Raw genomic sequence first — 19,329 nt, 5'->3', positions numbered from 1 at the left:
AAAGTGTGAAAGTCTTTATCATGTGAGTTAAAAGATGACGGTAAAGTTGTTCTCATTGAACATACATGCAATACCTTATTTAGTGTTGAAATTCTATATTTCAATGACTAAATCTATACCCTTACACCAATCAATTGATCAGAAAAGCCTGTGGCACACCTTCCACTATAAAATCAATTGGTAATATGGAGAGTAGCCCAACTTACTTATAAGCCCATGCAAGGTCCATTCTCCCATCAATGTGACATTCATTCTCAACATGTATCCATACGTGTTAAACTCAAATAGTTAAGGTTTGAGACAATATCAGTACACTAGTCCGTTGAACAACATATTTGGCATCAGAACCTACTACATCATCACCTTCTAATTCTATCCACCCAGGCTCCCAGCCAAGCTTAACACGAAGTTGGTAACTTGAACTTGATGGATATAAAGCAGAAAACCATAAACACAGGTTTTTGGGCAGGAATGTCGCTAGTGGGCGATCCTGGCTCGAGCACACAGGTCCCCGTGGAGTTGGCACTTTGGTTGACTGTCGGGTTCTCGCTTTGTTTGTCGGGCTGCAAGAAGAGGACATAGTTAATTCTGAAATGTGCCTTTGTCGGGCCTTAAGTATAGGCCGTGAGGCTCACAATCAAAACTAACTTAAGTGCTGAGGTGTGCCACTGCCATCTCAGTATGGCAGATGTAAAATGAGTAGATTTAAGTGGATTACTTGCGCCCCAAGTTACTCTTAGTTCTCATTATCAAAGGATTGTCGTGGATGGGTTAAGTCCACATTAGATTATTTTCTATGCCTAGAGATCAAGGACTTTTGTTTATCTTGTATGGTAAAAGGGCAGAGGTCAGGATCTAATCAAGGTATTAAGTGGATTCACTCTTAAGATAGTAAAACCATTTAACTAAAACCAGATCTAAGAGTAAGTTGAACTTTGGATCATTAAAAGACCTAAAATGATTTGAATACATACTAGGGAATTCATTACAACACTAGATCTATTAACTAAAAGACAAAACAAAGGGAATTGGGTAAGATTGAACCTTGTCAGGCAAGGTTGGACCTTTCGCCGTTTCTTTTCTTTGCAACTATAGGGATTTGAGGGTTTTAAAAGAAGATGGATAACAAATAAATTTACACAAGAAAATCGATACTACTAGTGAGCAGCAGAGCTATTAAACTAGACAAAAGATGGCTTTTGTAAGGGCTGATCCTGAAAATGATTGAGGTTAGGGGCTGACTACAGCTTCGTATGCAAATCTGGCTTGAGAAGAGTTTGTGTATTTATTTGTTTGATTGGTTGAGTGTCTTTGTCTTTGGGCCCTCTTCCTCCTTTTATAGGCGAATTAGCCTAACTGCTTGCAGCTTGGTTCTTGCTCGAAAGCAACATAATGGGTAGTGACTCATCAGTAATTTACGTACTCTGCCATCCAGAAAGTGTTTTTGGGCTAAGAGTAGGCCGATTTCCATCAAGTGTCACTTCATTCAAGCTATTAGCCTTTGCATTTAATGGGTGAGTGCCTTATAAATCTTGAAATGAATATTCGGGCTTAGGTGATGAGCCTCGGACAAAACCTCATCCTTGGTTCTTTTTGGGCTTCTCTTCCTGATAGTCCAAAGTTCAAATATTAACCCAAACAGTGCCCCCTTCAATCGTCATTAAGCCTGCAAACCAAGGCGTTTAATAATGATTGAATAGTTACTGCGCGCTTACACTCGGTATGAGCGCCATTTAATGCAACTGTCGCTAACTGAGTATTTTCTACTAACCCATGATTTTTGCCTTTTAATCAACAGCTCATTATGTAATTTCTTTTAAAAGGTTTAAAACCCCTAAATTTCCAGAATTCCCTAGATTTCTCTAGAATTACTAGGGTCTTCAAAAGTCTTTCCTGCTTCTGGTTTATTCTTTTCTACCCTTTTAATTTTTTTTATTTTGTATTTCCCTCCAAATCTAATCAATGGCCCGAAAAACTATTTCAAACCGATCTTCATACGAATCTGGTGAGGGTATAGTCACCCTACGCCGTCTGCTTAATGCCCTTCATCATCCTCAGGCAGGTTTACGTTCTAAACTCTTTTTGAAGAGGAAGAGGTCCATTCACTGGGACTTGCATGGGTTTCTCAAGTTCCTTTTGCAATAGAAGCCAGCATGCCAAAGGCTAATTGGTTCACTCCGAACCTGTTTCGGGCTGAATCAGGCATTTCTTCGTCCAAGTGGTCAAATCACCTCCGTGGCTTCCCTCTAATGAACGATGAAGCTTGGGTTAAATGGATAAATGAGCTTAAGCCTATCTTAAAAAAGAAATGGATGAACAATGGTATCTATGAGCTGATAATGCTCTCAAAGACCACCGTGGTCATAAAGCCAGAATTATTGACCATTGCTCTTTTTTTCTGGAACTCGGGCACCAACACCTTTGACTTCAGATAGGTCTCATGTCTCATACTATCTTGGATATGGCACAAGTCTTTGGGCTAAGACTATCGGGCATAATTATGGACGTAACTCATGATTGGGCTCTCCCTCCTCGCCCGATTGCTAAAAGTTCAGGCATAAGCTTAGGCACATCGGCTTCCCTTCCTCATTTAGAATACAACTCAACAACTTACAAGAGTTATGGGACGTCTTTTAAGGGTTTTATCCCTTTTGTGAAGAGCAACTTCAGTGCGAGTTCTTCTAATGCCAACATAGATCATGAGCATATGTATTTTCTTCTGTACTAGCTCAACAAGCATGCCTTTCCCAATAAATCCAAAGGGGTGAATGTCGAATGGATTCCTTTGGTAGAAGCCCTTCATAATTTTGAAGATGTAGCCATAGGTTCCTTCTTCCTTTCTCACTTTTATCATCTCATTTTTTAGATGACTCGGGGTGAACCATTTGAGACCAACCTTAATGGGCCAATCTGGATGATCCAATTATGGTTGCAATGGTACTTCCCAGAGTTTTGGGCAGTTAACTTGGAGTTCTTAGAGGGTGTAACCCCTGCCCGAATTTTAGCCAAAGCTCCCCTACAGATCATTCAACATTTGCTTGCTTTTATTTTTTTAGAGTCTGCAGGACTTGGGCAGACTTAGAGTAAGGAGCATCTGTTTTTCGCAGATCCGTGGTTTCTTGATCAAACTTTCCAAGATGCTCTTGGAGAGGATGCTGACCCTTCATGTAGAGAGAAATTTATCAGCTGTATTCAATTGCGGGATTTAGCCTAGGGAGTTTGCAGCGATCGTTATGAACGTGGGCTGGAGGTTTATCATCACAACTTATGTATTAGACAACTAGGCTTTAGGCAAGCTATTCCAATCCCATTTTTTATTCTATTCATTGTGGTACCTCATACCGCCTCCCATCTCCTTAAGAAGATATTTTTCGACCTACCTGTTGTAGCCTTGAGGTTATGAGCAAGGTTGCCCGAAAATGTTTGGTCCTTAATTTTGAGTGTACTTCATCTTTTTCTTCTTGATGGGAGGTGAAATGGATCAAGAAATATGGAGGAGATATGGGGGAAGCTCATGACCGTGTCTTAAGCTAACTTTCTTTCAAAATTTTTCCTAGTTCGGGTGAACTTGAAAGTTGGAAAGAAATGGTTTCTCGAAAGAATCAGCTTCTTTTGATCGGTACTTTCTGTTCTCTCAATTCATTCTTTATAAAAAAAACTTTATACATCAATGATTCTTTAACTCTTCATTCTTTTCATTCCCTCCAGCCTAAAGGACCACAGAAACGACAGACGTCGGGTTAGAAGAAGAATCTGCCGACACATTGATTTTTCAAGAAGCTACAAATGAAGCTAAAAGGCGAGAGATTGGAGGAGGTGGGGATACCTCCGACCTTTTTGGAGACTCAGAGGCTGAGGGAGAGTCCAAAATAAGTACTCGGGCCCTTAAACGGTCACAAACAGTTGTGATAGATACTTCTTATTATGATCATGAATAACGACTCAAATCTAAGCGGGCAACCCCAACCAGGAGAAATACGAGAGCCCAAACCTCCAAGTTTTCCAAAGCTACTTCTGCTTCAAAGACCTCTACTGCTGCCATGGGTAAGAAAAAACAGAAAGCCCCCAGTAAGTATATTTTGCCTTAATCTTTCATTCATACCTCACGCTTGGGAACCAACGGTTTGGTCTTTCTTGTAATTAGGACATTCGATATCAAAAAAGCCCTTTTGGTTTTAAAGGACGCGCCATTGGATGTAGAAAGGCAGTGAAGGGCTAAAGATCACCAGGATGCGGTCCTTGAAGAATTAGAGGTATAGACTGCCCCCATTTTTTCTTAGAATTCTTTCCTCTTTTTCTTTTTCTGATAACTCTTTTACTCGATTATCTATATTAGGAGATTCAAGCAGAAAAGATCTCTCCGCTTGAAGCTTCTTCTCCTTCAACCCGATTAAGGCAAACCCCTTTTTTCCAAGCAAAACCCACCCCTTTAGAGGTGACTCCAATTTCTCAATTTGATCATTCAACTGAGCAGATGATGCATTATGTGGAGGATGACAGTGATTTGGTAAGTATCTGTTCCTAACATCCTATGCTCAAAACTTTTTTTTTCTGAACTTACTATCCTTCAATATTTTCAGCCTGCCCTGGTACAGGAATTTCAGTACGCACCAACTTCTACTTTTGGAGAACCGATAGTTCTTGAGATTCCTGTAGCGTCCGAGGTGACCAATCCACAGGTTTCTCAGCCTCAAGTTCCTCTATAGGTATATTTTTGCTTTGAATCTTCTTGCTTTTCTTTTCTTTACAGGTTAGTTACTGGCTTTCACTTCTTCTTCTACTTTTGTAGGCTTCTGTTGAGGTCTCGGGTATCATCTCTCATTCACCAGTAGGTAGAGATAATCTCTCCCAACAAACACAAGAAATTACTCCCCCTCCCCCTCTTTCTAAAGCTTCGGGCTTATCTCAGGTGTATTGACCTTTTGTATTTTACCTTTTCCTGGCTTGAACACTTATCTTTTATCATATTTGTCTTGGTTGCAATAGGATCTCGCAGAGGGTTCGGGCAAGTCCCCTCCGCGCTTGGTGCGTAAAGGAGATCTTCCACATCTTTCTTCGGTCTTCGAGGTTATAAGGGCCTCGATCCCCAATTCTGAGCAGCGAGCCAAGACTACTGCAGCAACTTCTTCTACTTCCACTCCTGCTTCTGAGGACCTTTCCATTCTACCTTCTAAAGTTGTCCCTGCTGTTACAACTGAAAGTGTCAGAGACATGCCTCCAGCTTCATCAACAACATCCTTGCCATATTTGTCTTGGTTGCAATAGGATCCCAGAGAGGGTTCGGGCAAGTCCCCTCCGTGCTTGGTGCGTAAAGGAGATCTTTCACATCTTTCTTCGGTCTTCGAGGTTACAGGGGCCTCTATCCCCAATTCTGAGCAGCGAACCAAGACTACTGCAGCAACTTCTCCTACTTCCGCTCCTGCTTCTGAGGACCTTCCCATTCTATCTTCTAAAGTTGTCCCTGCTGTTACAACTGAAACTGTCAAAGACATGCCTTCAACTTCATCAACAACATCCTTGCACAATCTAGTGAAGAAGTTTGGCCAGATAAAAAACAAATTGCAATCTCCTCCAACATTTTTTGAGCCCCCTTCATTTCAGCATGCTCGCAAGCTTTTCAAGGATTGGACAAAAAGGGCTTCACAGCTTCTTTTAGTCTTAAGGTCCTTTATGATGCAGAAAAAACCCTTTTTGAACTTCACCAAGCTGAGTTGCTGCCCCCAGCTCAGTACAAGTCTTTTATGAGTTTCTTCGAGAATTTGCGGGCATTAAGGGATCAGCATCTTAAGGCAGAGCGAGCATCTAATAGAGTAAAGTGCTTTCAAGAAAAGCATGTGAAGAGTACAACCGTGCTCCGGCAATTGGTAGAGGATGAATCAACAATGGAAGCAAGGATCACAGTGGTTGGTTTTGAAATTCAGAGTTTGGAGGAGCAATTGTCATTACTTAAAGCTGAAAAGATGACCCTCACCAACCAACTCTCCCAGAAAGTAGAGGAGATGGAGAAAGCCTTTCAAGAAGTTGAGGACTCCGAGAATCAACTAGTGAATAGCAATATGTACTTAGGAGAGCCATGTAGAATTTTTGTTGTTATGCAAACTTACTTTTATAGAATAGTTGCTTTAGCCGAAGATGTAAAGTTGTTGGGTTAAGATTTCTATAATCCCCTTATGAAATGAAATGTTCTTTAATCCGAATCCTTATTTTTGAGTTTTTAATATCAGAAGTTTCTTTCCTTCTTTCTATTCTTTGATCAACTCTTGATAGATTATGGTTTCTGCTAGAGACACATTTATCATGTGTTTCTGTTGGTATTGATTTGTACAAACATCCACCCCTTTATTACAGCTGCTTTGGACTTGTTGGGTAGTTAGAGAACTCCCTCTATAGGCTTATTCATCCTACCTTTATCTCCCAAGTGGCATTTTTCTTCTCATTCCTGGCCCATGTTAAGTTGATCATGTTGATTAGGGTTTCTAGGAAAGGATCTGTGTCAATCATCATGTTGGTCTGAGGTTTCTCTAATAGCCACTTCCCTTTAATCATGAGATCTTATATCCAATCTCTGAACTGGACACAATTGGCGATAAAGTGGTTGAAGGTGTGGTGTAGCTTACAATACTTTTTCCCCTTTAACTCCTCGGGTTTAGGCTGTTTTTTAGTACTGTCAGTCACAATCACTTTTGCTCGTACTAGCTCCTCATCTATTTCTGCAGCTTTGGTTAAGTCAAAGGAATAACTCTGGTATTTCGGAGGTTTCATAGGGATAAATCCTCTATCATTCATCACTACCTTCTAATCTTTGACTGGTTGGACTAATCCCTTTACTATCAAGGGTTTAAAGGGAGTGGTCATCTCTGGTGCACACATGTCTATTGCTTCTCTAAGTTCTCTCCCATGACCATCATTTTCTTCTAGTCGCTCTTTGAACTCTACTTGGTGAATGACAACTTTATTTCGGTAGGAAGGTGGTGCTTTAGAGGAGTGTTTCAATTGTTGTTCTTTAAGTAACAGCTTCTCATATTTGGTAGCAGCGATCACCAACTCTTGCAGTTCATTAAACTGTACATCATAAAACTTCTTCTTCAAGGGTAGCCTTAAGGCTTTCTGAGCAATAGCTATGAGTTGGATATGGTTAATGGGAAACTGGCATCTCATCCTCGTCCTTCTAAACCTCATAATGAAATCTTCCGTAGATTCATGCTCATATTGTTTCACTTCGACTAGATTGTTAATGGTCATTTCTGGCTCCATCCTGTAAAGCTGCTCGTGGAAAGCCATCTCCATTTGTCTCCAGTTGGCGATGAAATTTGGGGGTAACAAAAAGTACCATTGAGATGCTAACACTACCAATGAATTCCCAAATAACCTCATCTTATAATTGGGATTGTCTTCGAACGCCACACAATGGTTGGAGAATTTGAAGATGTGATCCCTGGAGGACACACTAAAGATGTGATCTTTGGGCTTCTCTTCCTGACAGTCCAAAGTTCAAATATTAACCCAAACAACAGGCACGATAAAAAGTTGTTCAACCTCAATATAAAAGTGATTGGGAAACTAGATGAGAACTACATCACCCTTTATCCATTTTCAGAAGATTTTTCATCCTAAATTAAAGTGAATTAATAAACTGTAATCATAATTAGGCCAATTAAAGCAAAAGGCAACAGCTTGCTCTTATATTTTCTTTTCTCTTGGTCTTGGATACCAAATATGCTTCGTGTAGACATTGTTAATGTTAATAAAGGAGATTAAAATCATTGATTATTTTCAGATATTATAAATGCATGTCTGGGATAATATACAAAAATAGCAAGCATGACAACGAGATGAAAAATGAGAAGATGGTGGAGGTGGATGAAAGTGGCGGCTGTGGAATACGGCTGCTTCCCGACATGTCATCCGTATAGTCTGGACCTGAGCCTAAACCATTTCCGTCGCCGTTCGAGCTCCACTTCCCCAGGTTGTTGTCCCTGCCCAATCAAAATTGCATTAGGCATTGTCACATTTTTTTCAGAATATAGTATCGCGTACAAGTTTTACCATTTCAAACCAAGAAGTCACCACTAATTATAAGTTAACATGATGAACGAATGAGTTCAGTAAATACTTCAAGTTAAATAGTGTAAATTAATTAAAGCTAGGCTTAAAAAAATGAGTATGTACTGTGTATTTCGGAGTGCTCTAGCTTGTGGAATTCTTATGCTTATTGCATATTCATTTGTAAGTTCTATACGAAAAATCCCTACCAGTACGAGGTAATAACGAATCTTTGACCATCCAAAAAGCACTTTGTTTATTTTAACTGAAAAATACCAAAAACGCTTTTGGTAATTAGAAGGTATATATATGTATAGCTTTGAAAAGGAAAGTGATTTCTGCAATTTTTTTTAACCATTGCACTCTCCCATCTCCCTCCTTTTTTTTTTTTTCCCCTAGCCATAATATATTAAATTGAAAACTAAAAAGAAAATTGTGCAGAAAAAAAAAAAAGTGGAAATCATTTTTTCTAAAAAAAACACACTTCAATCACAATAATAACTACTCAACACCCGATTCTCTCTCTATATCACTCTTAACATATGGATTGAGAGTCATTTCAATTCTCTTCAGTAAAAGGTACAAATTGGGATCATTTTGATGGGTGGAGTATCTAAGAAAGTGAAAAAATGCTACTAAGTCCTAGGATGACCCCAACCCCAAACGGAGTAAATCTAACTTTAATTAACTTCAGCCTGAATTCAACCCATGCACCGTAAATTTGGCATGAACTAGTGGGAAATTATTGAACAGTAAAGTGAGTTCATAGCCAATTAGGAAAAGTAAAAGGATGTAAAAAGAGAGACAAAAAAGTGCAGAGAGAGAAAAAGAGCAACAAGGAAAAGAAAGAGACCTGCCACCAACACCAAGGGCACCAGCATGCATGATGAGTTGGTCAATAAGCGCAGCAGACTTGGGCTCCACACTGTAGGCCTTCTCATAGTTAAGCTCCACTCCCTCCCCAGATGCTACAAAAAATGCTCCGTTTACCATTATGTCCCCCTCCGATCTCCAGTTCCAGTTCCTCCACTTCCCTTCCGCCGTCTCCACACGCTTTGTCACCTCCTTGGCGTTAGGGTTTGACGGAGCAGTGTAGCGGTTGCCCTGGCTGTTAATTGTAGGGTCTCCACTGCCTCCGATGGCGTACATTTCCCATTGGGTGAAGTCGTTGTTGACCACGTGGATGTAGCCCCTTCTACACCTAGGCACGAGAATTCGAGAGTACATCAATATACAACATACATTTCTCAATTTAGCAGTTAGATGTATGGTCAAAATTGAAAAGAAACCCTACGGATTAATCTGAGCCGCTTAAAAAGTAATGTATGCTAAACAATGTTTGATCTATAATAAAAGGACTAACCTAGGCATTCTCTGCACCAACTTTTCTCCAAAGTGATTGAAGGATATGGTGACTTGCATTCCAGAGTCGGGCAAGTAGTCATCGCTGTGACCAAGCAGCATGACTTCGTTGTGATGAGAGAAATAATTGTTTGATATTGTTATTCCTGTGGACCCCATCACTGCATCTATCAGTCCATCCTTGCAGTGTGATAGGCTACAATGGTCTATCCATATGTCTTTGGATCCAAAGATGGAGATCCCATCGCCGTCTGATTCTGTGCGAAAGCCGTAGTGAGTTGGGCTGGAACGCACATTAGCCTGACCTGCATAGTCGCCCAAACAAATTACTAATAATATTTTGAAGGACTAGATAAATTAAAACTAGGCGCAACAATGTAATCATTCGTAAACTATGTGTATCTTAACACAAATGAGATTAAGGTAAATCCTAAACTAAAAAAGAGTAATCTTGATATTATGTAAAGTCAGATAAATATTAGGTGAACGCAAATATTTACAATTATCAACAAAGCACATTTATTATGAAAATGGTATATACCAAATAAATCTGGATACATCAAAGGGCCCCCTATTTCTTTTTAGAAAAAAAGAGAATTAATCGTGGGACTTACTACACATTGAACCTCAACAATCTGAACCGTCTATTTTGTAAGTCTCGATTAGTAGATCATCCTTGCAAAAAATTAATTCAATCAGAAAGCATTTGCCTATTTAACTATCACGATGAAATTTCATTGTTTCTTATAGAACAAAGTGTTCGTTAATTTTTTTCAACTCAATTAGATATCTCAAATATTTCCGATTTGGCTAATAGTTTGCAAGAATGAGCTATGAGGTGCAACTTGAAAAATAGGCGGTTCAAATCGTTGAAGTTCGTTGTGATATGGACCCAACAACTAATCCTTGTTTAAAAAAAAAATGAAAATCTCTTCCCTTATAGCCTCTCCTGTTTGGAAAACTAAACTACATGTATCAGCAAACCATGCGCACTAGGTAAAATGGGTGTGTATCAAACAAATCGAGATACATATTGAAAAAGTTAAAATACGTTTAACAGAAAGTATATTAGGTAATCTGAAACAGGTACAATTATCAACAAACAACACACATAGGTAAATCGAGTTTTCCTTGCACATGAGACAAAATATTGGTGGCCAATTAATTATGGCAGATAAAAATTCATGTACCTGACTGATAACAATGGTGGATATGCACATTGTGGATGATGACATTGCTTATGTACTGCAGAGTGATGCATCCACCACCAACAATGTGGACATTCGCTCCGCGGCCATCGAGGGTTTTGTAGCTGTTGAAGATAAGTTCTTGGGAGAGCTTGATGAGCATGTTGCGAGGGAACACAATCCAGAGAGGCTCAGTCTGAATCACAGCATATCTGAGAGTGCCTGGCTTCGGAGTCACCGCGTCGTCATCTGAGTCGTCCGTCACAATGTAATACTCACCCCCTTTGCCTCCATGAGCATATTGACCAAACCCTATTGCACAATCTGCCAGGCTTTGCCTGTTGTTTGGCCAATCCGGATCACATTTCCAGCAGTCGTCTATCGGGTTTCCGGTCAGGCACGTAGAATCCAGATTGTCTTTCTGGGTTGTTTGCAGCATTTGCCTTCTTTCTAACGAAGCATTAACCTTCCTGAAAACACACAAAAAAATTAGGAAAAAATACGGTAAAAATTTATCACTTAGATCTAGGAAAAGGGTAAGAAACAGAGGAAGTAAACGAAGCTATATATGTACCTATTAACTTGTAGAACAACTTCATCTGGGTTGGGATGCTGACCAGGGAGAGTGAGGTTGAGGAATGCAGTGGCAAGAGGGGAAAATGAGGTGAGAAGAGAAAGCAGGACAATGCAGGTTCTGGGGATCATTTTTTAGGTAATGTTTGGAGGGTTTTTGATATTTTGTTGGGAATTCTATACCAATTTGGTACAAGAATGTGTGTAGTTAGGGTTTATGGAGTTGCATGGTTATTTGAGAGGATAATAAACAGTAACTGAGTTGTACATTGTGATTCATGTATGTAGTGAATTTTGGGTGTGTTTGAGTGGAGAAGATGGGCACTTGCTTCTTCTCCCACTCTCATCTTTCTTACTGTATCCGTTAGTGTCATTTCAGTGTTGTTCTTTTATAATCATTGATATAGACTTTGGGATTTTCACTTGATGGAGGTAAAGAGAGAGAGAGAGAGAGAGAGAGAGAATCACTAGAATGGAATCCGCCTGCTCTCGAGGAAACGGTCTCCAAGTTACTTTTTCCGGCATTACTTGCAATGGAGATTAGTACTGTCATTTTGTGATGCTATTGGAAGAGTAAATGTGTTTGGAAATACATTAACGATTCTTTGTCAATATAAATACATTGATTATAGTTCACTTTTAATGAATATAATCACACATCTAAATTACAATAGGAGATAGAATTTGGTTGACGCTAGTGCAAAGAAAAATTGCAAATGGAGAGTGGTGTAGTGTCAAATTTTAATATCAAATCGACATACATGTCACATGATATTGTTACAGATGCAAAAAATTCTCTATTATTACCACTCCAATAGCACTTTTGAATGGTTGGTGTCATTCTTTCAAATTACAAAATGTTATATTGGAATAAGCAAGTTTGAGTCTCCGTATATTAAAAAATTAGACTCTAAAATGAAAAAGAGCACATCCTACTTGTCATCCAGTACACAAATCAACCAGCTGCCAAAATTTCTATAGAATGGTTGGTGTTCTTCTGAATATTTAATTAAGTAGGAGTGATAGATAGTACACAATGATTAACCGTGAGGAGTAAAGTTGTGCTCCAAATACAACATGTTTTATAATGCCAATTTGCCAAACAGCTTGATACTATAGACGAAGAGAAATTTTCAGTGTATCAGAAACACGGTCTGATATATTAAGTATCATAATATAAGTAGTTGAAAGTTTTTTTTTTAAGGAAAACTAACGAAAAGTCTAAAAAAACTTATCTTTTAACGAAAAGCCCCTTTTAAAGGTATAGTGAATAGTGCCAGTTAAAGGTAAAAATGTGGTTTTTCGTTAAAATTGAATAGTACCGGGAGTGTTTTGTTAAAACTCTTTTTTTTTTTTAAGAGGATCCTCTGGATCCTACAATCGTGTCCGTTTATTGTACTTCGTATGGTCAGTTTTCGTTAGGTATTATTTATATTTGAATTTTAAATTTTAAATGATTTTTTACCACACAATGTACGATAAATGAACACGATTGTAGAATTCTTAGAAAACCCATGATCCTTTTCCTTTATTAAGTATCCAACCACTTGTATAATTAAATTTTTTTTTCCTAGACTAGGTGGCTTTTAGCTAGATCTAATGGATTGCTGACATGGCACTAGCGAAATGGACCATTATGCTAGGGTTATGCGATATGGAAACGTTGGCAAAGAAGTTGGTATCTCGTGGTGTCTTTTTGACTTTTTGGACCTTACTCAAACCACGGTTGAGGGCTGTGCACTGCCCAAGTTCTGTCTTCAGGTCGTACAGTGTCAGCTTTCACCACATTTTCAACATCATATCTGTTTGAAGCTCCCCCGTTCATACGAGGATAAAGACTTCTATAATACAGATAAACCTGAATGTAACGTTCCATACTAATAATCCAACATAATAATGTTATGTAGTTTCTCTTCACCTATTATTATATAATATTGATCTTGACAAGAAGCTCTAGTTCTAACACACCATGAACAAGAATATTTGAGTACTGTAAAAATAATTTTACTCATGTCTAATATTTTTTCTTTAATTTATCAAACAATAAAAATAAACATGAATGTGTAGGAGAAAAGAAATGAGTGTGCGGTTCACTTTCCTACTATTGGGACGAGTAGATTATGTTCTTTTTTGAAACAATCATCCATAAATTAAGCTGTATAAATACAGTACTTTTGCTTCCTTTTCATTTGGTTTCAACAGTTATTAGTCCTTTTCCCCCAGCTTTCATCCATGCCAGTTACGAATCCGATTGGTTAATTCAAAACCCAGTTGAACAAACCGCGTAGAAACTAATTAAATAAAGGGCCTACATTATAAAGTGCACATGCAGATCAGTATCACCAGCAACCAATGGTAGCGGATGGAGCCTCCTCCCGCGGGATCCGGGAACAAATTGATTAGCAAACAGAGTCTCCGGTCTTCCATCTTTCTTCGACAGGAGTGGTCCACCAAAAGGAAAAAGATGAACTTGGCCTTAGATATAATTATAGCAAAGATACATACATGGATGCTGTTATCTGCTTTATTAATTAGTTTTCAAATGACCTAATCTATTCAACCTAAAATATATTCCCTACGTTGTTTTGTGCTGTCATTATTAGATTATGCTACCTTTGATTTCCTTTTTTTTTTTTTTTTTTTTTTTTCTCTTTGGTCTAATCTTTATCAATCTATGTATATACTTTTACTTCGCTGCATGGTTTCTTATACATCCAAAATCTCCACTGCAATTTATAGTTTTTAGGCTATTTTAGTTTGCTTAAGCTCGTCCAAAAATGGACGTAAACACCTATAATCTTTTAATGTGAACTTTTGTTAGAAAATGTGTAAGAGCTGGTTTGGGATTACATTTATAAGAAACACTTTATAAGTGTTTTTATTAAGTATAAATGTCAAACAATTCAAGTATTTTATAAAAATAAAAATAAAACACACTTGGGGTTGGGATGTGCTTATTTACCCAACAGATTCTTCTCCCGAAAATATTTGTATGACCTACAATGCTTTTATTTTTTTTTTGCCATGTATAGTTAAAAGTGATTTTTATTTGCGAAAATCACTTTTATTCATTTCAGAAGTAGTCCAAAACAAGCGTTAGCTCAAATTATATAATCTGAAATTGAATGAAGTGATCCTCTAATTGTAAAGTGACATATTTTACTAAAGTGCATTGAGATACTGTGAGAAAACATCACACACCTAGATGGAATGCAACTCTCTTGCCAATCACTAACTCAGCTTGTTAGCTGCATAAGTCGTGTACAATATCATGCACTAACGTAATCTACGCACCAGTTCATCAGATTCTCAAATCAGACAAATGGGATGTCCATTGTTGAATATTTATGTTAGAAAGGAGCTATAGTCATATTCCTTTCCTCTCCAACATGCAAAGCAAAGCAGAACACCCTCGATCAACTTTAACTGCATACCATTGGCCCACTCATCGTTCTGTCAAAGGATTTAAAATGTAACCCTACAGACCCACCATTTTTTGGGTTTAATGAGCAAAGCAGAACGCCCGCCCTGGAAATGTTAATCCAATCTATAATCTATCAAGTTTTGTTCTTTGATCAAAATCTCTTAGAAGTTCAAAGTATATATGCAGCAGGCAAATCCCTTAATTTTGAGTTTATTTATTTTATTTTTATTTTTAAAGGAATCTGTCAATTTGCAAACTAATTTTGTTTTTTTGAAGAGTTTGGGATTCAAAGAACTATTTTGATGGACCAAATTACCCTCATAGTCAAAGTTCTATACATCCGAGTCTAACACTTTAATGGGTTACTTTCCACACCAATTTGTGCACAAAGATCAAATTTTAACATCATGTACGTATTTCGGAGTGGGAGCTTTTAGAATTTTTGTTTTTGACCCAAAAACATGTTGAAATGTGAATTTTCTCATCCGAAGTGTTAGATTTAACTTACACGTGATACTTTAGATGAAATGTGTAAAATTCGACAATTAGAGGGTAATTAACTAATTAAAAAAGTTGAAGTCCTATGTTTTTTGATAAAGTTGGGGGAAAATAAGATGGCCATAAATTTCAAAGAATAACTTAGCTACTCAAATGATGAGTATGAATTCATACGCAAAACTGTTCATTGTCCTTTTATTGAATATTGTGTTTAAATCGGAATCGTTCATATTATAACTTACTCTATAAATATCGCATCTCCAAAAAATCAAGTAAAACTAAGATTGTTTAGTAATCGAATTGTATAAAAACAAATGAACGGAATTGATAAAAGCATTACGAGCCGTATATGTATTTGCTACAATAGATTGACTAAATGACCTTAGTTTTAATTCATTTTTTGCATAGATGATCTTTAGAAAGTGATTCATAATATGAACAGTTCTGATCATAAGCACAATTCTCTGTGATTCGAACATAAAAAAATTTTGAGTAGGAATTCCTACTCGTCTTTGAGTAGCCAAACATTATTCAATTTCAAAGGGCCAATTAGTAAAACCACCTCTTTTATTCCATCTGTCACCTCTCTAGCTTTTGATAAAAAATCTAAAGAATATTATGTCTCTTCTTTTCTACAAAAACGACTTAAAAGAAAATATTTGGGAATGTATAAAGAATTTTCTTTTGAATAATGTTAATATACAAAAATTCTTCTTGAATAATTGGGATAGTGAATATTTCATGCCTCATCGGCCCACTAATAGGTAAGTTTGATGACCTTTTTTATTATTATTACTTTATTTTAAGGTCCCACACCTTTGACGGAAAGGAAGATTATCATGCTAGAGGTTCTGGATTTAGATTCCAAATGTATATGTCTTGCCTTGTGTTAGCTTTGGTCTTCAAGTCGCTCAGTAGTAGTCCATTTATAATGTTGACCTCTTGTATTTAAAGGAGTTTCTTTGTCTTTCCTTCACAAAAAAGAGGGAGGGATTTGAGATTTTATGTGGCTTATAATATTGGAATTGATGATTTATTTTGTGATAAAATGCTTGTTTCTTGCAGGGTAGTTGGTTTTGCAGGATGTTTTATAGAAAGAAGGTTCAAGTTCAAGGGATTAGTATTTCGAACCATGTCGTCATGCAATGACTCAACACCTTTTCACCTTTAAACCTTCATTAGGGTAAAGGTTTTGTCAAGGTAAGCCAAAGTGTGAGATTAAATTATAGGTTATTAGTGTTATCTTACTTGACTAAAAAACCTCAAATGAAGTGCTTGCAGACTTTCTTCCATCCATCTGTAATGTTTCTACTACCATCTATGAAGATAATGACGCTTGTATTGTCCAAATGAAGAAATGTTACATCAAAGGAGACAATACCAAGCATATTGCACCAAAGTTCTTCTCCTCACATCAACAACAAGAGCATCAAAAGAATGAAGTCAAGCAGATATGATGCTAAGACAATGTTGTTGAGATCTTCACCCAAGTTCCTGCTGAAGCCTACTTTCTAGAAACTTGTCCAAGGTATCTATTTGCGTATGTTATCTGATTTGCAACGTCGTTTCTAATTCTTAAAGGGAGTTATGTCGAACGCAGAGGGACTATCCCAGAATATACTCACTTTACCTTAATGTACCTTTTTCCCTTCAATCATGAACATTTTTCCCATTAGATTTTTGTTAGCTAACAATGTTTTAATGAGGCAAACCCTTGTGTACGTTTTCAATAGTCTCATTGCATCTTGAAGATGTCAAGTATCCTCATATTGCATGTTCTCATCCTTCAACCATAGTTTTTTCCCATTGGATTTCACGCATAAAGGTTTTGGTGTAGCATTTTCTCTATGCATTCCCCATGACCTATGCGTTCTTTCTCGTGAGCCTGACGAGACAACTTTATCAATTGCTTTCACATTTATTTGAAGATATGATGCGACTATTTCTTGAGTTTTACACACTCAAAGTAAAGTGTTGTAAATAGCATTTACTTATGAATATGATTGTGTAAACTAGAATTAGGATTAAATAAGGTTTATTGGACAAAGCCCATGTACTTATCGTATTCTTTGTAGGCGTAAGTCATAGGGTGGGCAGAGGAAAAATCGGCACAGCATATTTGAACTCTCCTAAACCTTACTTAGGTTGGTATAAATGAAGACACTACGTAGTGGAAAAACACACATTAGAAATTCTATGATCCCCTTTCTCTCTCTTTGCGGCACTGGCCATCAACCCCATTCTCTCTAAATTTTTTCTACACCAAATGATCATTTGTGATGCTAATATTAGGGGTGGGCAAACGGGTAGAGGAATAGTGGATTGGGGCAGGTAATGTAGGTTCGGGGCGAGTACAGGCCGGTTCCAAAAATTGTAGAGAGAAAACGGTCCGAGCCAGGCCATGTCTCTGTCAATAACAGGGTGGGTTGGTTCCATATAATTTAAAAAACGAGGCCCCAGACCAGCCCATTTTTAATTCTAATGAACGGCCGAGATTGAATGATAACTTATCATTCAATCTTCACTGTTAGTTTCAACACTAGCCAATTCCTCTCTTGAGTTCCAGAATCACTCTCAGTCTCAGACTCTCCCTCGACTCCAACTCTTAGACTCTCACACTCACAGTGCTCATTGCCATTGCGACCAACATAACATCACCACCTCCTCCATCACAATCACCATCACCCCATCACCACTCGAGCTCCAACTCTCAGACTCTCACAATGCTCACCGCCGTCGCGACCAACACAACAACACCACCTCCGCCGTCGCAACCACCATCATCATCCTATCACCACCGTTGAGGACACTGCTACCAGCAATCATCCCTTTAAAATTTAGGTAATTTTGAATTAGGTTTTATTATTAATGTGAATTTCTAGTGTAGGGATTTTGGGGTTTTTAAGTTAGAATGTGTAGATTGATGATTGAATCTTGTTGCCACCATTTAGGGTTTTTTAAATTTTGAATTGCATTTGTAGATTGATGATTGATCTGTTGCCACCATTTATGGTTCTTCTTTTCGTATCTACCAATTGTTTTCCACTGTAATACTGATAACAAAGTTTGGGTCTTTTTTGGCTTTGCATATTTCAGATCTAAATTCTGAGCGAAATGTTTTTCTGGAACAACCATGGCTCTGGTGAGTTTTAGTTTGTTTCTTCAAACCTTCCAATCTTAGTTGTCTTCTCTGATTGCACTATAGTCCAATTCTTCTTATTGTTCACAGTTGTCGATTTGTGTTTCGATTGCATCTCAAAAAGTTTGTAATTCGGTGATTGTATGCGTTTGGTTTCACCAATGGCCGGTGTAGATTTGGTTGATGATGATACAATTCAATTTTAGATGTTCTTATATTGATCTATTTTCAAAATTAGATTTGATTTTCAGGTTGACCTGATATTATTGATAAAATACTAGAAAACCCATTGAACTTAAGCAATGTTTAGGGATTTGTTCTGCTTTAGTTCACTTAGTATTCAAACCTGTTTTAAGTTTACTAAGTTTCCCCTCTTTCTATATAGGGAAGGAAAGTTAATCTAGAATGTTGTCACTAAATAATTATCATATTACATAATATGTATAACGCTAAGTCAAAATGTTCTTCTATGCCCAAACTGATTAGTATAATAAAATGTCAAGTTGTGGAAGAAAAACAACTACTCTTTGGTTTAATACTGCAAAAGCTATGGATTTTAGTAAAACATTTATAGGGTGCAAGAAAAAGGGATCTTCTTTATTGCAATTGATGTAAACAAGCCATTTTCAGATCAAGGACACCTTGATGTTGTTTTGCATAAGGTGAGTGCTCATATGTTCTTTTAGAAGCATAATATGTTCTTTCTAAATTGCTTGATAACTGCTATTATGCTAATGTAAGACAAATTTAGCATGGTTGCTATAGCATGGTTTATGTCTTCTCAGCTTCTGATTTGGTTTTTGTCTTCTTAGACAAATTTAGCATGGTTTTTGTAGCATATAGGAATGTGTGTAAACTTATAGTTTACTTCTCTCCTTATTCTTAATTATTCCTAATCATTATGTAGGGAAGTGAACAAGAGAAGTAGGGCTACTCTGCTGATTAGAAGAAAGTACTAGTCTTCTTCTTTGGAACCCAACAAATGTAAGTACTTAATCGGTAGTTGGTTTTATTCACGATCTGAACTCTGAAGTTTTATAGTTATGATGAATTTCTTTTAAGTCTGCATCTTTTCATCCCTTCACTGAATTTGATTACCTATG

The 19,329-nt window shown here is 37.5% G+C and overlaps 1 protein-coding gene and 1 long non-coding RNA gene across 2 annotated transcripts; one reads left to right on the top strand and one right to left on the bottom strand.

Moving 5' to 3' along the window:
- Positions 1 to 7,654: 7,654 nt before the first annotated feature.
- Positions 7,655 to 11,692, bottom strand: LOC103436151 (probable pectate lyase 12). Its single transcript, XM_008374579.4, has 5 exons — positions 11,167 to 11,692; positions 10,596 to 11,062; positions 9,407 to 9,710; positions 8,897 to 9,244; positions 7,655 to 7,976 (listed from the first exon to the last, which is right to left on the bottom strand). Exons 1-5 carry the CDS (start codon positions 11,295 to 11,297, stop codon positions 7,781 to 7,783), a joined length of 1,446 nt encoding a protein of 481 aa, XP_008372801.1. The 5' UTR covers positions 11,298 to 11,692; the 3' UTR covers positions 7,655 to 7,780.
- Positions 11,693 to 16,030: 4,338 nt separating this feature from the next.
- Positions 16,031 to 19,329, top strand: LOC139189987 (uncharacterized). Its single transcript, XR_011573893.1, has 3 exons — positions 16,031 to 16,615; positions 18,184 to 18,229; positions 19,134 to 19,329. It is a non-coding gene; the product is annotated as an uncharacterized lncRNA (long non-coding RNA).

This window comes from Malus domestica, chromosome 12 (assembly GCF_042453785.1).
Source record: "Malus domestica chromosome 12, GDT2T_hap1".
NCBI lineage: Eukaryota > Viridiplantae > Streptophyta > Magnoliopsida > Rosales > Rosaceae > Malus > Malus domestica.
The sequence above is the reverse complement of the archived record's forward strand: the minus strand, read 5'-3'. Positions and strand labels throughout refer to the sequence as shown.